The sequence below is a fragment of the Meleagris gallopavo genome, chromosome 1, assembly GCF_905368555.1.
Source record: "Meleagris gallopavo chromosome 1, MGAL_WU_HG_1.1, whole genome shotgun sequence".
Classification (NCBI taxonomy): Eukaryota; Metazoa; Chordata; class Aves; order Galliformes; family Phasianidae; genus Meleagris; species Meleagris gallopavo.
In genome coordinates, this window is record NC_139404.1 from 78,912,515 (window position 1) to 78,938,969 (window position 26,455).

The following is a 26,455-nucleotide window of genomic DNA, read 5'->3' on the forward strand; positions in this document are numbered from 1 at the left end:
GTCACCACCCTCTGTGTGAAAAACTTCCTCCTAACCTAAACCTCCCCTGTCTCAGTTTAAAACCATTGCCCTTTGTCCTATCACTATCCACCCTTGTAAAAGCCATTCCCCCCTCCTGTTTATATGCTCCCTTCAAGTACTGGAAGGCCACACTAACCAGTGGTTGCTCTATGCTTGGCTCCAGCGCAGTTTTCTTTCAGGAGCTCACAATTAGGACTTGACAAACAAAGAGCAGGGAACCCAAGATAGCCCCTGGACTGGTGGTGTCCACCCTCCATCCTAGTTGTAGATATTCATACCTTAGCTCAACAATGCCAATCTGACCACACACTGATGCACGTGTGCATTAATCAATAGCCAAACCTCCAGTTGTCCCTTCTCACCTACATGTTTTATTGAGAGTCCCACTCCTAGAGGTGTTGAACGCTGAAACACCAGGGAAGGAAGAACAGGTTCCTTCTTTATTTTTGACAGCATCAGATAACAAGGCACATTTTGCAATTTCTTTGAAATAGGACTCGGAGGAAGTCTCGGGGACTAACCAAAAAGTTCAAGCAGGTGTAACATGTGGATGGAGCAAGTGTCATTTCTGCCTCATTACTCCATCATCAGCAGAGCCAGCAAGAGATCCCCCTTCTTCCTTCCTCCCTTTAGTACAGCTCATCTCCCAGTTAGCATCACCTCGGCCACAATTGTTGGCACTGTTGGCATGGGTAGACTCAGACAGATTGAGGACATTTTTCCCCCCCGTACATAATCTTCAAGTAAGAGTTCCACTTTAGATAATCTAAGACAAATTACACCGTTAAACTTTCAGCTTCTTGCTTTCTACCTCCCTAACTTCCTTTTGTACTCTCAGAGCTGCTTGCAAGTCTACAGTATACAGGAGATAAGTGATGGAGCTTTAAAACAAGAAAAAAGCCAGGAAAGATAATGATAACATATGAGTTTTAACCACAGATCCTTTCAGTGCTGTGGTTTACTGCAAATCTTTGCAGAGGCAGATGCATACCCAACAGAACCAGCAGTTCAGGAACATGATTGAGAGCCAGAAGAACCTTCACATGGCTTAAGCACAATGACAGAAGTAATATGAAGACCTCGAGATGCTGACCGTCCCTGTGCAAAAGGTCACACCTCCCACTGAGCTCTCAGCAGCAAACCATACAAGCATTAACACTTATATCAAAATATATGGCAAATAGCTGGAAATGCAGAGTGGAATAGCACAACCCACTCTAGCTCAAATCTCAGACAAGAAGTGTCTTATAACAGTAGTGCTTTACTCAAACCATCATGATGAGTCTCGCAATTTTGCCCTAATTGAAATATTGAGAGTATGACTTCTTCCACATTCTCAGTCTACTCAGAGGAAGAAACACTGAGAGCTAGGACTAGACAGCTCTGAGAACAGAACAGACACAAGAGAGGGAAATAGAAAGCTCTGCAAGATAGGTAGGGCATGAAGCTGGAGTCTCCACTGAGACACAAAGCCTGTAGCAGTAGGGCAAGCAGCATGCTGGTACATGCTCAGACCAGCAAGTGCATGCAACATGCCCCATTCTAAACCCAACAAGCAGATACTTAGCCAGAGCAGATACTTAGCCTCCAGCATTTTGCATTTGATGCTAGAGATAGAAGGCAGAAGTTCCTTCCAGAAAACAGCCAAGATACACAGTTACAGAGACCAGGAACATTCCTGTGCTTAAGGTACTGGCATGCAACTGGTTGCAAGAGTTTGTCCTGTTAGGCAGTGAGCTACAGCATGGAAGCTTCACATGCTGTCTCCAGCTATAAAAATGGGAAGCCAAGGCTAAAAGCACATAGAGTTAGCACCACACCCCTGAGCCAGTTTATGCCTTGAGGAAAAACGTCTGCCTACAACAATATGGGGGCATCCTCTTATAATCCATATTTATTCGTAAAAATCCATATATAAAATCTTCTGTTTCCTTTTACAAAAGCAAAGGCAGATGAGCCTACTCAATCTCTAACCTCCATGGACTGATGGTCTGACACTTCCCCCCCACCCTGTTCCTCCCCCTTGCTTTCTCCTCCAGTCCATGTTTCTTCATGCTTCCTTCAGTTTCAGGTCCAATTCTGCACTTGCAAAGATGAAGTACACACATACACTCACACACACTCACACACACAGAGGAGATGGAGAGGTGGTGTGGGCTGTGCGTGGAATGCTCTACAGGCGCTTTTTAGTAGTAGGTCTCTCTTTCCACCCAACCTAAAAGAGAAAGTAAGGAGCAGTTAGTCTTAAGGCTGACAGAGAAAGTTCACAACAGCTACTTTCAGCCTCTGAAAACTCGCACTGTAATCCTGTGCTAGAAAGGGACCTGGTCATATAACAGAAACCCTTTCCAGAGTGTTCATGTGATGCAGCTTTCAAATCTTGTTCTGACTTTCTAAAACCACCCAAGCATTGATCTTTCCACTTAGTGAAGTGTATTGATACTTCCATATACTCAAGGAAGAGACAGAAAGACAGAGTCCTGAATTTGAACCAACCACACTTCATGTTGGAAACACGCTAGCAAACCTCCAAGGTGGAAAGAACCGCCTTGCAGCCCACTGCAGAATAAGCAGCTCAAGCTGGGCAAAGAAGGGAGAACAGCAATACACCCTTATGTGGTGCTCAGTACCGGGGGTCCCTGAGAAGAAGAGGTGGGAGAAAAAACAGACCAACAACACATGCTTACCACCAGGGTTGCGTCTGATAATGAGCTTTCTGATTTCATCATAGAGGAATATGAGGAGGGAGTACGGGAAGGCACAGAACCACCAGGTTGGCCTGTTTGGGAGAAGAGACAGTGAAAACACAGACAATGGAGATGCTTTTTGCCTAGCAGAGCTATAAAACGATGGCACAGAAGAATGTAGATCTTGAAGGCAGGCAAGCATCAGCTTGCCAGCATCCCCATTCCCACAAGACTGTGGCTCAGTGAGAACCCTCCAGGCCAAGAATTACCACCTTCTTGTTGCAATAGGTTAATCCACTTTTGCATATTCATTCCAAGACAAGGTGGGTCACAGCATCTTTGTTCAGCTCTGTACCAGGGCCTCCCCACCTACTAATCCAGCTACATTTCCTCTCAGTACATGTAACCTTTGTACCCATGGCCTTGCTCAAACTGCACTGGTTTCCCTTATGACTTATAAGTGTTATCATCCAGCTGCCGCAGGCACTGGGCAGATGCCAGCTTTCTTGTTAGGAAATGCTAACACTTCAAACTCCAAACAACGCTTCTGAATGGAACAAAACATACCAGGAGTTTTTGCCATCAGGATTTCATGAAAGTTAAGTGACAGGACTGTTCAAAGTTTGTTCAAGACTAAACTCTGCCATGAAGTTTTGCAATGCTGTTGGGCAACAGTCAAGATGCTGGCACTCTCTCAACCATTAGGAAAGTTACTACGCATCAACTGATCCATCTGCACTTATGGGGTAGCCTGTTTCAGAAGACTTTGTGCAAATTCTTTGGAAGGCACAAAATGTCATGACCATTTAGTAAAGAAGAGATACTTGGCTTATGTTTTCTAGCCAATTGAATTGCTTTCTTTGGAGGTGCAGTTCCTCACCCCTTAGAATACTACCATATAAGTACAAGAGCAGCTGCATGACAATACTAATATAGAGGTTATGCTGCTAGTTATTAAGGGAGAGTTTGCAGTTCAGTGCCCCTTAAGTATTCCACAGACAGTAAAGGAAAGCAAATCTCTAGGGTGTCACACTGTAACAGAAGTTCACTCATTCCCTCCAGCCTGAGTTCTTCTGTGTTAAGAGTTGGTTTCGTGTTCTGTAAGTACTCTTAGTAATTTCCCCACTTAACACTATTGTTCTGTGGTGTAGCCTGTTGCACAAGCAGCAGGATGCAACTTACTTGAGAGGGTACATCCTTAAAGCAACATCCATCCCAGGGCAGTAGGACAGAAAAGCAGCTAGAGCAGTCTCCTCAAAGAGACCAAATATTAGGATCTTGTTCCTAGGAGAAGCAGGAAAGCAATCAGGGACAAAATATTCTTGAGGATAGCATGCTAAAGCCCATTTAGTTAACCATATGGTAGTGAAGGGAGACAGGCATTTTGATCTAGGCCAGAAGTTCACTAGATGGAAACTATCAGGTGATCCAACCTGACAGCTTAGCTATCTGAAGGGTCTGTTATGACTCAAGAGAGTCTAATGCACAATAGTACCAGCCGTCAGTTGTCTTCATCAGAAGTTCAGAAAGCAGCTGGGATTCACCAGATAAAGACTTCAGCTGCTTTGCCACCACAAAAAATTGCTGTGCTGGAATATCCCCCCGGCCACTGTCATTTGAGGTGAGCTAGCTTCCCCACTAACACCACTTCATTTTGGCTCAGCCTGGCAGACTGCAGCAGATCATATGAAAGATACTTAATTCCTCTTTCATCCATTATCAAGGCGCAAAACTGCTTAAGACTTATATACCAAGATCCCACTGCTGGGATGAAGAATTAGAATGCCATGCCTGGTAGTCCCACTCTAAATCCTCCAGATAGCCCCACTTACTTCATTCCCTGCTGGAAAACAGAGTTCCTTCGGGTCTTACAAATAATCAAGTCTGCCCACTGCACAACCACAATGCTGACAAAGAAGGCTGTATGGCAAGTGAATTCCACAATTTTCCTCTGTTCAAAGGTCTAAGAAATAGATGAAGTAGAGAGGAATTTGTTTAGACATGGTGCTTTTACTCTGGTGTGAACACTAAGTCCAGCAGACATTAATTTTCTGGCTGATGGCCTCTGAACTGTGCCTCCAAACATACCCATTGCTGTCCGTAGCTGTCTTCAACATCATTAATCCATCGGTCATCCCACTGAAGTCTAATCCCTACTAGCCCAGAAGGCCAGAACCCGTTCTCTGCCATAATTACAAAATAGGTGAAGAAACCTCCAAGGGCCTGGATCATACCTGAACAGATAAAAAGTGGAATAAAACCAATGAACCAACTGCTCAGTGCAATTGTAACAGAAAGCAGTTTGTTGGAGACCTCAACCACTTTCTGAAATTCAGTCTCAAGTGAGTCATAGAAGTAGTTCACAGTAACATCAAACTCAACTGCAACTCTTACTGAGCACTTCTTGCTCCCAACTTTGTACAAAGTTACTTCTGTTCTGCTCTGTGCTGCAAAGGACAGCAGATAAAACTCCCTTTGTATTCTCATTTAGCCTCACCCAAACCAACCTTTGCAAAAGACAGTCAAGAAGGTTCCCAAGGTCTGCTGCAATTAAGCATGAGCTCCTATCCTGTGAACCGGGCATGTCTCTGTAGTCGCTTTTAATCAAGGCTCCTAATACTGTGTGTTTAGGGATATGCTGGAGAGAATCCTTTACTTCTAATTAAACTAACAATGAGATCTATGTTCTTGCTAAACAAGTCTGAACCAGAGGAGAGCTGGTTGTCAGCCAGCTCCTTTACAGCGCTATGCAATTAAATAAAATTACTGTGAAAGCAATTCAAGGGATCACACTGCACAAGCTACCGCTATGTGCTGTGGGGGCAGAATCAGAGCAAGATCTCAACAGCCTGAGGTCCTGGTTTATGCAGCCCAAACCTCAACCCTACCAAAATAAGCAGAACAGTCATCGACTCAGGAGGGTGCATAACCCTTGCTACCACTAAGTCCAGGTCAGTGTCAGAGAAAACAGACCGGCTTACCAATTTGCCCATAGGCCATGCTGATCAGCCTTTCATTCACCAGCTTGTCTGTTTTGGGATTTCTCGGCTGCCTCTTCATGATGTCACTCTCTGCTTGCTCATACGCCAAGGAGATAGCAGGGACCTTTGGAGATGGCATAAGACTGTTAAAACCACTTCTGCTCGACAGTGTACGTGCCATCCCTGCCTCACATTTTTTGCCTGAGAAAGAGTACTGCCCAAAACAAAACCCCCTAGATTTAGGTGAGGGCCTCCCCACTCTTCCACCCTCCCCATTCCGTCCTTACAAGGAACAGGATGCTCAGATGCGATGAGTCAGTAAGTATTCAGTTGTAGTGTATAATATAGTATCACGTGTTATAATCTGAGCACTAAAGAAAACTGCATATTAACATTTTCCTTCTACTTTTTTTTTTTTTTTAAAGGGTACTAGAAACCCACATTTCTTTTTGAGACAAAAAAAAAAAAAAAAAAAAGGCATTCACCATGTCAGTGCCCAAGTCAATGCAGAGGATGGTGACTGTTCCCAGTGGGAGAGGTATGTTTGCAATGATGAAGATCAGGAAAGGTGTGATTTCAGGAATGTTACTGGTCAAGGTGTAAGCAATGGACTTCTTCAGATTATCAAAGATCAGGCGCCCTGAGGCAGGGAAAAGACAAGCATAACCCTTGCTTAGCAGTAGATCACAGGCAGCTTCAGTGGTAAAAACAAAAAGTAAAATGCTACTGCAATAACCTGAAGAGTTCTTATGCACTTAAGGGCACTCTACAAGGTAGCAAGGCCTGTGTACATCAAGCATGTCATCACCTATACGAAATACTATTTTCTGGTTATGACAATCCTTGTACGCAAGGTTCACTGCATACAACAGTGTGATATTAAGTCTTGCTTTCTGGAGATCAAACAAGAGCTCTGAAAGTTCCCCTTCTTCTGCTCCTCTTTAAAGAGCTATTACTACTGAGAGGAAAACATGTCAGATCCTTGCCAGAGACCACTGCAGAGCCATAGTGACAAGTCAGAGCAACAAAATAGTTATTGTCACCTAATTGCTTCCCACTGCTAGCTATCCTGAAATGTAGTGCTGATTCCAGGGAAAGAAAGACAATTTAAAGAAGGGAAGTCCCTCTCCCTCCTTCAAAACACTTGTCGTGGAGGCAAGATTCAGTAGAGACAAACTCTCCAGGAATTTCTATTTCAGAAGGAATCAGTAACACTGCTGACGTGCCCCCACAACTGCAGTTATGAACTCACCTTCTTCAACCCCAGTGACAATAGAGGCAAAGTTATCATCCAACAGAATCATGTCAGCTGCCTGCTTGGAGACATCTGAGCCAGCAATACCCATAGCAACACCAATGTCTGCTTTCTTCAAGGCTGGGGAATCATTCACACCATCACCTGTGACTGCTACAATGGCACCCTAGTCACAAAGAGAAAAAGGCAAAGACTGGAAGCCTTTATATAACATTTGGGGCTAGAGGAAGTTTGTCTTCCAAGAGATAAAGCATACAAAACATTCCACTGTTATGAAGAGACAGCTGTTTCTCCTTGTCCTCATCCCACACCTTTTAGGTTCTTAGATCAGGCTCATCAGAAAACCACACTGCTCCTTCCAAGGAGATGCTGGAAGAATTACAGCCATGTTGACCCCACCTCTCCCAAGTACTTCCAAGGCATTTAAGTGTACTGACAACAGTGCTAGGATCAGAAGAAAGTTTCAGCACTAACTGTGCATCTGTAAGCTTGTATATGTACACACTGTGAAACAGCCTCAAGTCTGCTGTGGAAGACTGAGAAGACTGAGGTCTAGTCCTGGCCCTTTATCTGAGGGCAACTAAGCCATACTACTTCAGGAAGCACACTGTTTGGCAATTTATGTGCATATCTGGAGATTTTTTTTTTTTATAAAATCCTTGGTCTCCTGTCTCTTACCTGGCGCTGACAGCCTTCCACAATTATAAGCTTCTGCTGAGGAGATGTCCTGGCAAAGACAATTTCTGTATGGTGAAGCAGGATATCATCCAGTTGCTCACTAGTCATGTCTTTTAAATCAGAGCCATGAACAACACATGCCTTAGCATCCCTGCAATCAAAAGGCAAGATGATGTTTTATGTCAAATTAAGCTTCCTCATTAGTTGTGTTTGTCCCATAAAGCTATGGCTTTTCAGTGCTCTGGGTAAAGATCAAATCCCTGCTGTGTCCAACTAAACACCAGTCTAGGCAGCCTCTGCATGGAAGTCTAATGCTCCAAGTTTAATGACAAATGGGCAACACAAGGCAGAAGACAACAAGGCAGTATCAAACAGACAAAACCCCATAAGCAATCTAATTATTTCTGTGGGGTTTTTTTTTGTTTTTTTTAAAGGCATCAAGGCATGCACAGGTTCTCTCCTGTTCCCTCTGTATCTCTGCAAGAAAGGAATCCAGGCTCAGGCAACTGTCTTCTGCAGGCAATCTTTTTTCCAACAGACTGATCTACATTTGGCTCTTCAGGGAGGTCACGCTAAGCCTGTGCAGTCTATTTTACTCTCTTCAGCAACAAAAGCAGATGTTATATTTAGACTAGTTTAGCACCCTGCACAGTGGAACAAAATACTATCTCTAATCCAGTATACCATCTCTTATTGGTCAAGGGGACTGTCACGCAGCTAGTGACGTCAGGCAGTTTAGACAGGAAAATTACTTCCCCATCCTTACAGGCTGCTGTTGATATGCTCAGTCACACAGCCTACCAATCACCAGCCTGCATTGCCAGGCTGTGAAGTTACCTTCAATACAGGGAGAAGTCAGCCACAATACTCATCTTCCCTCAGCATCCCACAGGTTGTCTCTGTTCACAGTTCAAAAGCTACATGGCAGTCCAACCCAAACACAGGCTGGGTCAAGCTAAGCAACAGAGACAGACCAGCCTTCCTAAAACAGCCCACTTATGTCAAAGCACATTTTCTTAGGCCACCTCAGTTCTGCACTAGGCCACGACAGCACGCTTTAACCCCTAAGAACTCCATCTTCACACTTATCCTTCTTGTTGCTGGTCAGTAGCTACTATTCCTCCAGTCAGCCCACGTGCTGCTCTGTTTGCTCACCTGCAGTCAGATCCAGCACAACCTGAGAGCAAGGGCTTGGAGTCATCAAGTTCAGTGTTTTAACTTTTCTCTCAACAGTATAAAAAAAGTTAAGCCAACTTTACTTTTTGTAGTCACTACGCAAACTAAATCGGCTACTAAATGAATTATTTCCTCCTGCCAGATTTTTCTCCAAAAACCTTTAAGTTATTTCCCTAAAGAACCTTGATTAAGTATTTGTTTGGGGGGGACAAAAGACAGCTTAACCTCTACTAGTAAAACTGAAATCACAGGAATGAATACATTGTTTCAGGTCTGCAGCCTCACTGCTCAAAATAGCCCCTAGATAGCCATCTTTCTTCCCCCATGCCTCTATCTACCCTATTCCTTTCTGCCCAGCACACAGCTTGTGCTCTCCATCCAGTCACAGGGTTCTTTCCCCCAACTAGGGAACAGATCATAGGCAGCTACAGCACTGAAAAAGGAAGAAACTGATGGAGTTTTCCATGTAGGGCTTACTCCTAACTACTTCCCAGGCATAAGAGAGACATACATTCAAGACATCGTTGTGCATTCTTCACATAACTCATGTGAAATATTGAAGAGCCACAACATGCTCAGCTAGCAGAAGTCAAGCTTTTTGTGTCTGAGGAGAGATGCTAAGAGATTACCCAAGGCAAGGAGATAAGCAAACGCTTAATCCTTTGAAAAGCTTTAGCTTTCCCCATCAGTACCTCGGGTTGACCTGGCTGACAGGAATGTTGAGTCGAGCAGCAATATCTTCCACCGTTTCATTGCCTTCAGAGATGATACCAACACCCTTGGCAATGGCTTTGGCTGTGATCGGATGGTCTCCAGTAACCATGATAACCTGGAACACAGACTGCTGTGAAAGCCTTGCCTAGAGCAGCACTGCCCAACAGACAGAATTCTTTCAGAATGAAGAAAGCATACAGCTTCTGTTCCATAAGCGAGTCTTGGCACACAGCAAGCCTGAATACAGGCACACATTACTGTGTTATCTATTTAAGAGAGCCAGATAATCCCGAGTCAACGTATCTCCAGTTCATTTTCCAATTCATGCTTTTTGCTCCTTCATCTCAATACTGTGGTATGTACAGAACACACCTGAGCCAAATCACACGTTCTGGGACACCAGAGCATTGGCAAACACCACCCTCCAAGTTTGGAATCTAGCTTTTTTTTTTTTTAATTAGTAATATACAACACTTAAATTTAACTTGGCAGTGAAACCTGAAGTAGCACTGGTTAGAACTTGACCAATAATTCCCTTCATCCACATCACAGCCTCTTACAGATTATGGAAAGCCCTTCATATCCACAGGTTTAAAGCAAAGCATTTCTCATAGCCCAAGAAGCAGCTACCTTAATCCCAGCACTCCTGCATTTGCCAACAGCATCTGGCACAGCAGCGCGAGGAGGATCAATCATAGACATCAATCCTACAAAGCAGAGTTTTTCTACAGGAAAGTTTACTTCATCTGTGTCAAACTGGAAGCCTTCAGGGAACTGGTCATCAGGCAGAGCCAAGTGACAGAATCCTGCAACACATCAAAACCCATGTTTATTCTGTTCCTACCTATTGGGAAGCAGATAGAGTGAACACTTATTGCTTCTACAAACAGAAGAGCAATAACAACAGGACAGTGCCAGAGGTTTAGTCAGGGCTATTGAGACAGCAGTCATGCTTATATTCTGATAACTAATAGCTGTTGCTAGGTACCCAGACACAGCACGGTTCACATGCAGTGGAGCAAGTCTAATATCATGTAACCCCATGGATACTGAAGGTCCTAAGTATTTTACTTCATTTTGAACCAGGCAACCCAGCTGCTAGGCAAGAAAAGACCCTGCAGACTGCTTTTTAGATTAAAGGCAAAAGGCAGGGTTGCTCCTAAACGAATTGCTGAAATGACCTTTCTCAGCACTATGGTTACACTGCAGGAATGAAGTACAACGCTCCACCTAATCAATGGTGACTGCACAGGAATGTGAGGGACAAGTCTTTATTATCAAAGCTGTTTTTCCTTACCCAGTACTCTCTCCCCAAGACCCCCCAGCTCAAGGTAGGCATTCTGAAAAGAATCTTTCATTTCCTCATCCAAGGGTTGCACTTTCCCATGAATAAGAATGCTGTCGCAGCGATCCAAGATCCTCTCTGGAGCTCCCTTCATCACCAGCAAGTAACGAGATTCTGATGGATTTGCATTCTTATGGATAGACAGCTAGGTCAGAAAAAAAAAGAAAATTTTTAGACATGTACTGCAAATACCATGAGTAATAACCATTACTTAGTGCCTTGGAACTACAGTAGATCAAGGCTGTGACTTTCTGCTCTACCTTTCATCCAGCCACACCTTAGGGAATTGTGCAAAGTAAGGTACATCTACATAGTATTTAACAATACCATATAACCACAGATGCAGCAAATGCCTTTAGAATTTTAGTTTCACCTGTAAGATCACTTCCCTGTACTTCACTGATACTCCCAGATCCATGTTCTTTCATTCTCTGTGCACCATTGCTGCACAGGTAGAAAACATGTCTGATCTTCCAACAGCTGACACCTTAGTGCCAAAGCAGCTCCAGAAGCTCTTACACTGGAGCTAGGCATGTTTCACTAGCTTTATAGACTTGAGCAGCCTACAAGCAGTAACAGTTAGACAAGATTCTGACATTAAGATTTTTGAAGTGATCTGCACACAAACTTGCTTAAGCACTTCACAAAGTGTCTTCCCCCATAGAGGACATGCTTACCTGGTACTTATTGGTAGAGTTAAACGGTATTTCCACCACTTTGGGATATCTTTCTCTCATTTCTTTGACAGAACCACAGCACAATTCAATGCATTTCAGAAGTGCAGATTCAGAGGCATCTCCTGCTACTGCTCTCTGAGGAAAAAGAATTATTAAAGGGTACGTTCCTGTGAACTCACCACAGAAGGCACAACATATCAATAATATATATTTTTTTTAAAGTACATTCATCTCAGCCCAGTCCCAGCTTCTATGTAAGAGAGCAAGTAGACAGTAGAAACTGCCTAGGAAAGCTTTCTGGTCTTCCCTGCTCTGATTGAAGTATCTGATCCTGCTCGAGCTGCAGTTACTAGTAGATGGCTAGACAAAGTGTCTTTCTAGCTTCATTCCCTCCACACATTGCAAATCTCCTAGAGTGTTAGGCCTCAGAAGAGATCAAGAGTGGCAGAAGCCTCTAGTTTGAAGTTCCTTGTGACTTGTGAAATTTAATCTCAATACCATTAATGCAAAAATGGGGGGAGGGGGAAAAGGGAGGGGAAGAGCAGGACAATTGTTTCTTTCAGGAACTTACCTTAAGAATTGGTACATTTTCCTGGTTGGCCTGAAATACAGCACGGTTGCAGAGACCTGCAACTCTAGACAAAGCAGTCCAAGTAGCTGAACTCTTGTCGAAGGAAGCACCTGAAAGCAGAGGAAGAGTATGATCAACCAAAATAACCTACAAATTCAACACTCTAGAAGAGTAACAGCAAAAGTATTTATCTCAGAAACAGGAGACTCATCCAGAGCCCATTAGCTCACAACAGCTACTTCATTTTCCCATCCCTATCTTAAGTAAGGGATACCAGATCCCTCTTCGGGTTGTCTCATTTTATTAATCACCCAGGAAGTAGACGGAACAGCCCCCGCAGGAACAATTTAAGTACAAAGACACTGCTTTTCCCAAGCCTCGAGTTGGCTTCAAGAGAGATGAACAGTTAACTGATAAGTCAATGTATTTTCCATTAAGAGAAGCCTTCTATGTTTATTTCTACTGCAGCCAAGCCAACCATTTCCAAGCCAAAACTGAATGCTTCCAAATAACACTTTATTTTTAGCTTACCACTTAGCACTAATGTTGAAGGCTAAAACCAACAAAATCAGCCTTAAGTAGTTTGGACAAGAACAATGTTTTGAGGTGACTGGGGTAGGGGTCAGGGAGCAGCAGTACCACTGCAAAAAGGTAATGCCAGCAATGTGTTGGAAGCACAATCTTTCAAAAGTATATGACAGCTAGGAGACTAATGAATTTGGTTGTATTAATCATAGTTTGGGAGAGATAAGTACCTCTTAAATTTACAGCATGCTGAGATTTCAAATTCTTTACCAAGAAGTTCCTTCAAGAGACTGATAAGTCTTAGAACCACTTAATTCATTATTACCATAATCACGATGATCTAGGAAAACTTTTGGTCAAGGGTAGCTGTTTACCTCACCATGGGAAGTTTCAGTCCACATCCCTGATAATGACTTGAGACTGGACACAACACCTCTCCTGTCCACCCTTACAAAGACTGCCTCATCACTAAAGAAAAGTACATTTTGGCAGAAATAATTCAGTACTGTCAAGTACAGAATAGCAAGCCTGTTCTGTATGTAGAAATAAGTGGTCAGCCCCTTATTGTAGAATGGCTCAGGTTGGAAGGGACCTTTTAAGCCCATCTTGTTCCAATCCCCTGTAATTGGCAAGGTTGCCACCAACAAGATCAGGCTGCCCCCAGGACCCCATCCCAACCTGGCTTTGAACATCTCCAGGAATGGGGCATAAAGATCTGCTGGCAGTGGTGGGATTCAAGCCCGCACACCCAAAGGGACTGGACACTTAATCCAGCACTTTAGACAGCCCAGCCATGCTACCATCCTTCAAATTCCAAACAAACAAACAAAAAAACCTTATTGATAAAAAAGCAGCTATGGATTGTTGGTTTTTTTTTTTTTTCCCCTCCTTTTTATGGACTTCTGTAATCAGTTGATAGATTAAACCATATGCATTTAGTCTTCTAGTTTGTCTGGGTCACACTGAATGAAGAGGAATTTTCTTGGGCCACATATGAAGTATACAGTACAGTTACTGTATCTAAGTAACAAACTTTTTATTTCTCACTAAAACAACAAATAAAAAAAATGGTAATAAGAACAAAGCTAGCATGTTGGAAATACATGGATTAAACAGAACTGTAGCATAGTGCAGAAGTTTCTACAGGTTACCCAAAACCTTTCAGTGCTTATTGTAGACCGTATTAGAAGCCCCCTGCATCAGGAACTAGAGCTTAAAAAAAAAAAAAAAAAAAAGAAAAAAGCAGGTTTTTACACAGAAGGCTTTATTTGAAATGAGATGCCTCAAGTGCAAAGAGATGATCTTACCACTCTGGTTCTCTGTAGTGTCAGCCTCATGAATCTGATTGTCAAACCACATGTGTGCAACTGTCATGCGATTCTGTGTCAGGGTGCCTGTTTTGTCAGAACAGATGGTGGATGTGGAGCCTAGAGTTTCCACAGCCTCCAGGTTCTTCACCAAACAGTTCTTACGAGCCATACGCTTGGCTGTTAGTGTCAGACACACCTGGAGACAAGGAAGACATAGGTTGGATATGCAAGTACACTAATTCAGTGCTACCCAACTCTGTTAGCATGGAATGACAACCTCCTGTGCCCTGCAGTGACTACCTAGCTATTTTGCACTGACAAAGTGAGCACAGATTGCAGTTTTTAGACCCAGCTGCTGGGTTTAAATGACAATTCCTACTCCACAGGATCTCCAGAAAAGGACTCAGAAGGTTTCATTCTCCTGCTTCTCAGTGGATTAGAAAGGAATGAATGTAACTTGGACTAAGATTCTAGTCAAAGTCACAGTACCCTTATCATAGTGCTCTTAAAATAGGTGGAGGCATGCCTTGTACAAAAATAGCTCAAAACAGTCCTGGAGACTGGGTAACAGTTCAGTGATAAAGGAAGCAAGCAGCCCCAGCTACCCCTCCTCTCCAGATGCTCACTCTCAGCAATTTCAGCCACTGATCTGCAGCTCAAGGCTGCATGGAAGCCTCTGCCTTCATCCATCACCATCTACTACAGAGAAGCACAACCAGACACTCTCTCTGCCTTTCAGGGAGACAAAACTTAGAATCTCTGCCAGAAAGGACAACAGAGAAACTTGCTGGATGCTCCAGTGGCACTCCAGGGTTGGAGAGGCACATGCACGTAGAAACTCCATATCAAAAGTACAGTGGGAGAGCCTCTCACCAACACAGAAATAGGGGAGGACACCTCTAGAACTAGCCTTGCCCACTTAATTCTGCAATTCCAAGCCTCTGTGCAGGTCTAACTCAGAAATCCACCATCACTAAATGAACAACTGCAGCATTTGATAGTCATCTACACAATTAGTCCAAATATAATACATTTATAAAACCTAGCCCTATACACTCACCACATACAATACCTACAGAACTTCAGATTCACCTTTGAGAACATCCACTGATCATGAAGCACTCCACTTCCCAAAGTACCACACAGGTTACTCATTCAAGTCACTCTTTTTTCAGCTTCACTCACCGTTACTGTTGCGAGCAATCCCTCAGGTACATTTGCAACAATGATCCCAATGAGGAAGATGACAGCCTCCAGCCAAGTGTACTCAAGGATAAGTGAGAGGATGAAGAAGCTGACACCAAGGAACACAGCTACTCCAGTGATGAGGTGGATAAAGTGCTCAATCTCCATGGCAATGGGAGTCTTACCCCCTTCCAGTCCAGATGCCAGACTGGCAATACGGCCCATCACAGTGCGGTCCCCAGTGCTAATAACAATGCCACGGGCAGTGCCTAGAAGAGAAAGAGGCTTTAGAAAAGAAAAACATCCCAGAAGACACAAAACTGAGCTTGTTTAGCCTGCCAGGCAGCTTTGTAAGCTTGGTCCAGTATAATGCAGGTAGACATCACAATGGGTCAAGGTCTCCCACCACAGCTTTTATGCTCTCCAACAGGATGGATGTATTTGGAGATAAGGGCTATACAGTCTTCCTGCACAACTAGTCATGCAGCATGCCCTTTTCCTTCTCCCCAGAGAATCAAGAATCCGTTGATTCAAGTAACAGTTGCATAGGGAATTAAAGAAGGAAGTCTTCAAGTAGACCAGGCCTCTGCTTTAAAGGAGGAAAGAGGACATTTTCTCTTTCCAAAGCATGGAAAAGATGCTCTGAGCTGCAACACAAAGAGGACCTATCACCATACTTGGAACTGCGACAGACGTTTTGCTGGAGATATCTGAAACTTCTGGTTTCTGCAGCAACTGCATTATTTGCTATATCTTTGCCTAGCCCTCTCATTATGGTACCTGCAATAAGGCACCCATGCCAGAAGATGCACCACATAGCTCCTCTTCTGAGAGAAAGATGGTAAAACAATGTTTCTTTGCCCACTGTACAGTACTGGGGTTGGAATGGGCAAAGCCTTTGCTGGAAACAACAAGCCTGCTCTCGTATAGTAGGAATGGATTACAAATATGTTGTGTGTGTATCCAACATTTGCATCGCTTTCCCACAGAGTTAATTCCCTCATGTAATACTTTAATTCACCAAGACAGACACATACCTTCCACACAGTTGGTGGAAAAGAAGGCAATGTTCCTAGTTTCCAGCGGGTTCTCATTGGAGAAGTCTGGAGACCTGGTCTGAGGCTCTGACTCACCAGTAAGTGAGGAGTTATCCACCTGCATGGAAGAAAGTGCTTCTTCACACACAGGCAGAAAGTTGATCCAGCAGTGAAAGCCACTTAAACACTAGAAAGCCCCTCCCCCCCCCCCCCCCCCCTTCCTCATTTACTCTATCATTCAATCCATTCACAGCACAGTAGACATTCTTTGATACCAGACTAATTTATGAAGTTTTCAAACAGTCACTGCTATACCTTGCAACCATGTGCAGATATGATCCGAAGGTCAGCTGGAATTCTGTCTCCTCCTTTCACCTCTACCAGATCTCCAACTACAACACCTTCAGCATTTATGCTCATCTTCTCACCATTTCTGACTACAAGAGCTTGCTGAAAGACAGTAAAGAAACAACCCATGTCACAAACAACTCTTAAGGTGTTCAAAAGATCCAACTATAGTTCTATTGTGGTTCTAAGGAGGTTTCTACTTATACTAACATGCTTATCTCAGATACATCTGAGATTTAAGAGCTATTTTTGTTTTCTTGACACCAAAATTCCTTGCTGTTGCCAAGGTGACAGCAAGATGGTTAGGTGTGATACAGATTGTCCATGAAAGAATCTAAGTTTTAGTGCTTGTTTATGTCACCAGTTACATATGTTAATAAACTGGTGCAACTCACAGGATGCCTGGATCGGCCTTGGACTACTTGCACAATTACTTTGAGTGTAAAGAACAAGCATCCCCTTCAATATTAAAAGCTAGAAACCCACACTAAGAACCTGGCAGAACAGACATCTCGTCTCCTAAAAGCCAACACTTTACATTCACAGTCAGGCCTTTTGCAATTGAAACTCATTAGAGTTAATAACCCTGAGCAAGGCTTGGCAGGTCAAGGAAGTTTTCTGTACCTGAGGCACCATGTTCTTGAAGGACTCCATGATCTTGGAACTCTTCGCTTCTTGGTAATATGAGAAACAGCCAGTAATGATAACCACAGCTGCCAACACAACACCTAGGTACAGCTACAAGGAGCAGAAAAAGTGACTGAGAGTAGGATTTACCTCAAAGGCTTCCAGTTTGTTCAAGTAAATTGCTTGGTATTTAAGTGCTCTATTACAAAGTATGGAGATAATTGCACTCTCTGTACATTTTGTACACAAAGGCTATCCACAAGCCACTGTTATTAAGACAACATGAAGGAAGTCAGCTGCCCATTTCATTATGTGGAAGCACTCCAAGCCATGTTAAGTAGGGGAAATTCAGTGGGTGAGCTTATGGAAAAAGCTTCTGGACTGAATGATTAAAGGAAGCTGATATGCTTTGAGCCACAGGCAGGCTGAGGAGACTGAGGTAAGAGACATTTCTACTTACGTTATCAGCATTTTGCTCTCCCTCCATCACACTTGTAATGCCATAAGCCAGAAAACACAGAAGGGAACCAATCCACAACAGGAGTGAGAATCCTCCAAAGAGCTGCCGACAGAACTTGACCCATTCAGGAGTGGTGGGTGGAGGTGTAAGGGTATTTGGGCCATCACGAGCCAAAATCTCAGCTGCACGTGCAGGAGTCAAACCCTAGGAAAGAATTTGTTTTTTAGAGGCATTGTGGCAAGACTGACTGAGGAAAGTAGCTTTGAATTTGTTCATCTTCTACTTGATAAGGGAGGCAGAGTCCTACTAAGAGAAATAAGGGGACACTAACAGATAATGGAAATCTGTAGCAGAGCAAACATGCAGCAGACAACAGGATGTGAAAGCTGAATGCTAGAAGATGAACCACAAAATGTTGGAAACTACTTGAGGAGCCTGCAGATCACAGGACTACAAGCACAGGAGGGCAGGACAAGGTGGCTAGAGAAGCAGACTTTGGTCTCGGAGGAACAGCCCAGTGTAATCTATCCTATCAAATTATGGAACAAGTGAAAACTAGGGTTATAAAGATGACGACACTTTGGATTGGCTTTCCAGGAAGTTCAACTGTTAGAAGCCAAGGTCTTCAATGGAAGTATGCAAGTCTCCTTTACTACAGGGACAGAGCAGATTTGCTGCTAGATGCAATCCACCAATAAAACATGTTAAAGCAAACATGAGCAAAGTTGCAAAAAAAAAAAAAAAAAAAAAAATCACTGCAGAACTTCTGCACTGGCCTTTGAGATTAGTCAGGATATCTGCACACTTCTTACTATAAAAGGATAGAGTTTTAACTGCTACTTGTCATTATTAAGTCTTTGGTCATGTGCTAACTCACTAGGCTACATCTGCAGTATAACAAACATTTGCCTTTATTACAAGCTCCTATGGGGGGGAAAAAAAAAAAAAAACAAGAATCAACTTGACCTTGGAACAATTTGGAAGTAGATAACAGTGACTTTGCTAGAAAACAAAGTCACTAAAGCATGGCAGGCAGGCTATATAGTGGAAGGAGGAAGACAACTACTTCTGAGCTCAACATGTCTCTCAAAGCCTGGGAAACTTAACTGGAAGAGTAAAGATTAAATAAACAAGAAAAAAAAAGAAAAAAAAAAACAACACCCAGACCACCCAGGTTTCCCATTGTGAAGTGTTCTGAATTTGAAGAGTCCCAGCTCAGGCAAGGAGAGAGAAAAAGTCTACCTACCCGACTCAAGTCTGTTCCATATTTACGATGAAGTTCATCAAGGCTGAGTTTGTGATCATCCTGAAAGACAAGCAATAGATGAGGGAGTGACCCTCGTGCAGATCAGTCAGCACGAGCTCAGCAACTCCCCCCTCACCTGGTTTTCTATCTGCATCGTTTCAGTGAAACAGAGATTCTTTCCAAGGAGAAGATAAGCTAGTCTTGCTATCTCATTCAGCAACTCAAAGCATTCTTATGGCTATTTGGGTACAACATAACAGCTTTTTAAAAAACCTGATGCATCTCAGTGCTGTCTTCACGCTCAGAGAAAATGCTGAAATCACAGTGGTTTTTTGGTGTTTTGCTTCTTGGGAGTGGGAGGTAGGGGGACAAAGGAAAGTAGCTAAGAAGGACAGGAGGTAGGAGCGTACGGAAGATTAACTCCATAATTTCACAAATCTTAAGCAACACTGTCAGCTTAAGCAGCGTTTCTTCCCCACCAAAAACTCCATTTCACAGCCAGACTATTTTCAACTAGAAAAAAAAAAAAAGAACTGATACACAGCATTGCCTCACTACACAGTGAGGCTGGAGTGCACAGATGCTTTAAACAAGCTTTGCTACCAAAGAAAACCTGAACTTTGTGGAGCAAGTTTTTTCACAGCTCCTCTCTCAAACAAATGAGAGGGGAAAAATAGGGAGCCCAGACCCAATTACAGAGCACAGAAATAAAGCCTGTATCAACTGTATCAAGATCAGATCTGAGCTGGATGATGCTCGTACACGTGAGCAACATCATCCAGCATTCACAGACAGAGATGGGAGACTCCTATAGTCTCAAACATGATTAGAAGGAATAATACTGAGGTCAGTCTGACCATAGGGCAACAGTAAATGGAGCTTTCCAGATCCAACTCCACCATTCCAGCTGGAATGAAAACAGCAGTCTTCCCCACGTGACAACACAATTAAGGCTGCACTGCTGCTATCCAGACAATGCTTGCCTGAGTGAGGAAGTACAGGTAGACTTTGCTGCATGTAAGAGGCAACCAGGGACTTGCATTCTGCCTCAAATGCCTTTTGAGAATTAACACTTTAAGGGCCTACTGCATGGTGATCTTGATACCAAAACACTTGCTAGGTGTCTGGCTTGGACACAAAGGGGAGAAGAGAAATCAGTGCTTTCAGTGACACGACACTGGCAGCTTCCCAGCACTTTTATCTTTCAGTCATGAGGCACGGAGCTTTGGGAGCAGTGAACATTCTTGTAATTGTTCATTCCATGCTTTACAAATCTTACCATTGAGACTTCCTTTTTAAGCTCATCCATGTCCCTCTCCTTCGCCTTTTTCTTCTTTGTGCCATGTTCTGATGTAGCAGTAGGCTCATACTTGTCTCTTCCAGCCTGTAAGAGACAACATACTACTGTTAAGAAACATCTACTGGCGTAGGAATTCACTGTATCTATCAGCTACACACATGAGACTGCCAGGTAGACAAAATAATTTTTAGGTTTTTTTTTTTTTTTAAAAGATAAACCACTTCAGTAAAAACAGTAAGTGAACTAATCATCAATCACTACCAGCATTGCTAATACACAGGTTGTACACAGACATCTAGCTAGAATGAGAGCAAGCCACATGCCATTCGATCAGCCTTGGAGAGTGAACCACAGTTCAAGCAGCTAAAGACCTTTCCCTGAGCACAAATGAATATTCCTTTTATGCATTAACTCCTCATCCCCTTGCTCAGTCTTTCACACCCTCTGGCAAGGAGCACCCTAACAAGTGAAGATAAAAAGTGGTATCTACAACATGTCAAATTTGAGGGGTAAGTGCCAAGCACTTTCAATTTTCAGTTTGGCACATTAGCTGGGCTGTTATGCAGTGAAAATCTGCTTTCAATTTATGGAAATTTGTCTAGCAAGAATGGTATACAAGCTAGTAACACACTACCACAGACTCAATCTCTGCACAGTCCTGCTTCAGCCTCAGACAGCTGATGATCTGCTCAATAAAGTCCCATTATTGAGATGGACTTACATTCACATCACCTATGATTAATTGTACATGAAATCATGCAGAGACTTAGATCTTGTGACAATAAGATAAACAAGCATCCAAAGGCAAAGAAAGCAGGAGGCAGCAAATACAAGCACCACTTAAACAAAAAACAAACTACAGGAACTTCGACACTCTGTCAGAAAGTCAGACACTAGCACAGCCTCATGGAACAGTTCCTCCTATGAATACTGCACAAGTTTCCAGACCCTTTCAAGCCTCAGAATGCTGTTTTCCCTTCCTTCCCCACTGCCTAGGACCTATAACACCCTGCCAAGTTTTAGGATTTTCACCCAATAAGACCTTTGAGAAATATTCTGAGATGAAACAGCAGTTAGCAGCAACGTGGTCAAACCAGTAACAAGACAAAAGAGTTGCAAAGGCACTGCTTTGCTCCTCACACAAGTGCCTCAAATCACAAATTGGATCCCCCAGAGCGCTCTGGACATGGGCTACTGTTAAGAGTCTAAGGACTGTCCTGTTCAGTAACAAGCACAGAAAATTTTTATTATTAGTTACTGTAAGAAAAGTAGTAGACAAAACTAGAAGTGGAACTACACTAAAAATAATTTTTCAGGAAAAAAAAGTCACAGCTTCATTACAAAACCAATCAGGCACATCTAGGCCAGGATTTCAAGTGCTCTAAGCAAGCACTGGGTGCGTTGTGCTGCAGCCATATCCATCCACTTCACGTGTACAGAAACCTCTCTTGCCCTTTTCAGTAAAGGCAGACTTTGCACCCCTCATATACCCACGTGCAGCTACAGAGCACAGCAGAAACAGTTTTAACTGAGTAGAAAAGTCTGTTTGCCACCTTCCATCCAGGAAGAGGGCACACAACCGCAGACCGTCAGCATTCTTGACATTCTCTTCCCTGTACCTAAATTCCCATTGCAGTATTTCACAAAGAAAAAACCCAAAAGCCTCAGAACTTCAAACAGGCAGCGCTCACATTCCAGCATCACAAGAATTTGCCACAGGGCAATTCTCAAGTCACCGTGAAAATTCCCTTTTCCTTTAGTTTGAAGGAAACATCTTTGAACGCTGAAGTTCCAACAACAGTCCCACAAAAAAAAAAAAAAAAAAAAACATGCTTCTTGCTCACTTCAAGAAAATAGTGATTATTAATGAGGCTGGAGAAGCCAGGGTCCGGCCGAGCATCGCAGTATCTCTGCCTCACCCCTTTCCCACCAGAAGAGCCTGACAAGATCTTAAGAGGTGATGTGAGCACCAAGCCTATTGGAGCAGCAGAGAACAGCCTGAGAACACAGGAGACTTAGCTCCAACATGAAAAGGCTCACTGCCTTTGTTCAAGCGTGATTTGCTTAGAAATCCTTTGAAAAGCTTCACCATGAGCTGCAGAGTAGGTATCTGCAAGAATCCAGAGTATCTTTCCTTCCCTTTACTACTGCATCCCATCCTTAGACGGAAGCCAACCTAGTAACATTGGTCTCAGCTCTCATTTCAGGGTTTTATCATTCTGAATCTGAACTTCCTGCTCTGTCACTCACATGTGACCTTGAAGAACAATCACAGTGCTGCCCATTCTGTTCCCTATGACTGGGGCCACTGCACTGTGCTGGCAAGAGGAAGCTCATCAGTTCAACAAAGACTGAACAGCGCTGGCCAGCAAGGGGCCATCCATTTCCCCCTCCTCTCCTTTAGTCAGAAAGTGTCCCTCCTCTCCCCTCCTTTTCCTGCCAGACAATGAGGAAAGCATATGGCGCTCCTGACTTATCAAGATGCAAGCACACGGCTTGGACACAAAGGAAGGTCTGTCTCATTAGAAATGTCACCTCTGTTAGTTCACTTATAGGAATTCTGACTCATCAAAATTGCCACATAAAAGAAAAAAAAAGTTTTTCTTCTCATGTATGACTTTTTCCATTGGCTCAGACAGAACGTTTGTAAGTGCTGGGGTAACAAATCCTACACAGCCCCCGGCAACCCTATTGTCTTCCAAAGGCAACTTCTATGTTTCCACCTGGACGAACGGAGCCATTCGCGGCTGGTGTTCCAAACAGGAATGGGACCAGGAAACGGGAGGGGTGCAAATCAGCAGATGAGTTCATAAGTATCCTATTCTAACATCGCCTAATCCAACCACCAACGTAAATGCCAAAATAAATTAAGCAGTCTCTGGAGGCCTGGATTGTTCCAGTATTTATGTCATTACAATCAACTGTGCAGAGCAAACAGTGAAGTTACTGTCTTGCTGTCTCATGAGACAACCTTCATTAAATACACCAACCAGCTGAGCCATAGCAGTGACCACTCCTACCACACCAGAAACACTGCTTCGTGACCCCACATAACATTAAGCAAGGGACACGAATGCCCTCTTGGAATCATTCCTCCTGCTTTCACCTCTGATTCTTCACCAAAGGTCTGCCTGCCTGCCACAGCTGAGCAGTGTCTCAGCATGAGGACAACACAGAGCAGCTTTTGCTTCATGTTACTGCTCATCATGAGCACTTCTCACTGGGATTCCACAAACAGGCAGCTGTTTCCCAAGCTATGGGAGAAGTCCTCCTTCTTTTCTATGAGAGTGGTGAGGTGCTGGAACAGGTTGCCCAGAGAGGTTGCGGATGCCTCATTCTTGGAGGTGTTCAAGGCCCTGGGCAACCTGGTCTAGTATTAAATGGGGAGGTTGGTGGCCCTGCCTGTGATAGGAGAACTGGAGAATCATGATCCTTGAGGTCCCTTCCAACCCAAGCCATTCTGTCACTCTGTGAAAACAGTGCCAAATCTTGCAAGGGCTCCTCAGGGTTGAAAGGAAACCATAGTTTTCTGTATAGTGGGACAAGTATCTCCACTCCTTGTGGAAACCCACGTGCAGAGCAGGCTTCCCAAATGCCAACAGACAGCTGAACAACCTGCCCTGTTTTTCGCTTTCGTGTTATTCTGTGTTACAGGCATGTCACCATACAGTTCTTTACCTAGAATATTAAAGCATCTTTACCATCACATCGAGACATCTCCAGTGTTTGTGAAGCACTGGGAGATTAATGGGCTGGACACCAGCTCCTCGAGGACCTGGTAGCTTCAGTAACCCCTTGCTGACACCGTGCAGCATGTCAGGACCCCACTGTGCTGTGAGAGGGCAGCCACAGGCACAAAAGTCTTGTCAGATACCCTTTTTATGCATCATGCTGTTTTGAGAGTGTGCATTGACTAAGCTGGGGTTTTCTTTGGCACCCTTAACTGTACAAATAAAGAGACAGGGAGGAGGAAGAGTAATACTGATGCCTAAATTATTCCACATAAGGATTGCTTTGATTGGCATGGTTTTCCCTGAACTAGTGCATTACACCTAACCAGGATTCACGCACTAGTGCCAATCCCCAGAAGCAACCTAAAACAGGCAGTAATGTGTGACAAGGATGGAGAGAAGCAGACAGCAATGACATCCAGCCAGCTCTCCTCCCTTACACACACGCACACTCTCCACAGATAATACACACACCCAGGCAGCCCAGGGTCCTCCCACTAACATCTGAAGTGACACACCATCAGCACAGCAGCTCTCTCTCACACTCACACACCCCCCCTACTCCCTCCTCCCCCCCCACAACACTATGCTCTCATGGGAAGGAGGTTCCTTTTTGGGCACCCCAAGGCAGGGCAAGCACACTGTTCAGCCCAGCAGTCACACCCTACTTTTCACCACAGCCTGTCTCTTTCACATCCCTGTTTTTCAGAGGGTCCCCATTGCTGCACACTCACCACTAAATGAGAGAAACCTTGTGACTTATAGAATAATGAAGCAGTGTGTGGCTGCCTCAGACTTCCCGGCAGTACACTTCAGCCTTAAGCCAATTGTTTACTATGCATACAACTCACGTAATGCGAAGTGAAAATACGCCTTCTGTATTAGAAAGCAATTGTAACCCCCTCAAGTGAAGCCTAAACCCCAAGACCTGTTGCACTGTTAAGTTATAAAGATGATTTAAAGCACTCATAGGACTGCATCAATCCCCACCCCCCCATGTTTCATCCCTCAGATGAGATCACCACGCATGCTGCCTGTTGCTCACTAGACTGAAACACATTATGCTGGGGCAACCGAACTGCAAGAAAGCAGTCCCAAACCCACTCCACACACAGCCCCTTCTTCTAAACGGCCATCCTTGCCCTTCTCCTATTTATGCAGGCACTGCCATTACTCCACATCGATGAGGACAGTACGAGTGCTTGAGGAGCACTCTGGAGACACACAGCACCTCTATTTTCCACCACCAAGGATGGAAGGACATAGGGCTGCTGCTGCCCCAAGGCACGCCACAACCACAGCTCTCCACAAAGAAGCAGAGAAGGCTGGGACAGCTCTGTTTCTGGGCAGCTGGTCCAGTCATCCCTCTGGCAGGCCTGATAGCTCAGCTGGTTAGCGTGCAGGGCTGATAAGACCAGGTCACACGTTCAAGTCCCGTGTGGGCTATTCTCTTTCCACTCCAACAGCTGGAACCAATGATCCTTATGGCGCTCTGTGATTACATCCAACTTCGAGCTCCTGAGAACCTCCAAACATTTAAGAGAACAGAATCTGGAACGGAGGACTTCTCCTTACTCCAGGCTGCAATATGGTGAAGGAAGGGCAGGCAGGCTGAGTCTTCGCACACACACCGCTGCTGCACAGCATGGCGGGAGGCCATCATCTCAATTAACAGGGCACGCACGGTAAGTTCATGCCTGATCGCCTTCCTTATGCCATCAGCTCCCATCTGCCCTCAACACCGCTAACGCGCCGCACGCTGCCAACTCCCTCCCCCCGGGGCCCTGCGGCCGCAAGGAGTCTAGTCTAAAGTACTTCCATCAGGGATGGGAGACGTCAGGGCAGCCGCACTTCCCAGCGCGGCTCCAAAAGGGCATCAGATAACACCGCCCGTGGGGAACACGCCCGTTCCCACACCGTCCTCACCTGCAGCCCCGCGGTGCCGGCCGGCTTCACGCCTCACCGCGCGGCACGGGTCCTCCCCCGCCCCGCGGCCATTTCCAGCGCCGGTCGGGCCCTCCGGCAACGTCCGCGGGAAGCCCCCTCCCGGCGCCGGCCTCGAGCCCGCGTTGCCCCCTCGGTGCCCCCCGGGGCCGCAGCTTCCTCCCACGAGCCCGCGTTGCCCCCTCGGCGCCCCCCGGGGCCGCCGCTTCCTCCCCCGAGCCCGGGGAGGAGCCGGCCGGAGCCGCCCCGCCGCCCGGCACCCCGCCTCGCGCCCGACATGGCCACCCTCCTCCCCGCGCCTCTCAAGACAAAGCGAAGGCGGCACGGACAACGCGGGCCGACAGGAGCCTCCCCGCCAGCCATCCCGGACGGCGGCCCCCTGAGTTTCCCGCCCGTCCGGCCGCTCACCCCCTTGCCCATGTCGCCGGGCGTGCGGAACACGCGGCTGGCAGCGAGGAGCGGCGCTCAACGACGCCACGTGGCTCAGCAGGTGCCGAACAATAGCAGAGCCCGCCGCTCCGCTTTCCTCCTCCTTGCCTGTCCCGCCCGGGCTCCTCGCCGCCGCAGCTCCGATACAGCACCGGCTTCCCGCCGGATAAAGTCCCGACCGCCCCGCCCCGTCCCGCCCGTAGCCCGC

The 26,455-nt window shown here is 45.0% G+C and overlaps 1 protein-coding gene across 1 annotated transcript; it reads right to left on the reverse strand.

Moving 5' to 3' along the window:
* Positions 1-439: 439 nt before the first annotated feature.
* ATP1A1 (ATPase Na+/K+ transporting subunit alpha 1) lies at positions 440-26,408 on the reverse strand. Its single transcript, XM_010719100.4, has 23 exons — positions 26,227-26,408; positions 20,123-20,227; positions 18,844-18,903; positions 17,598-17,801; positions 17,135-17,248; positions 16,478-16,612; positions 16,163-16,280; positions 15,126-15,394; positions 13,938-14,136; positions 12,106-12,215; positions 11,535-11,669; positions 10,810-11,002; positions 10,143-10,318; positions 9,491-9,627; positions 7,623-7,773; positions 6,942-7,110; positions 6,175-6,329; positions 5,690-5,813; positions 4,797-4,942; positions 4,541-4,671; positions 3,891-3,992; positions 2,709-2,800; positions 440-2,236 (listed from the first exon to the last, which is right to left on the reverse strand). The coding sequence occupies exons 1-23, from the start codon at positions 26,236-26,238 to the stop codon at positions 2,208-2,210; spliced, it is 3,066 nt and encodes a 1,021-aa protein (XP_010717402.1). The 5' UTR covers positions 26,239-26,408; the 3' UTR covers positions 440-2,207.
* Between the last annotated feature and the right edge of the window lie 47 nt (positions 26,409-26,455).

Bases quoted from the DNA above. Each gene is read 5' to 3' on its own strand.
- ATP1A1 (XM_010719100.4), bottom strand. The intron at 15,395-16,162 runs GTATGTGTCTGT...TTTCTCTTCTAG, and splicing joins TTCCACCAACTGTGTGGAAG to GCACTGCCCGTGGCATTGTT. The intron at 7,111-7,622 runs GTAAGAGACAGG...CTTTGTGACTAG, and splicing joins TGGAAGGCTGTCAGCGCCAG to GGTGCCATTGTAGCAGTCAC.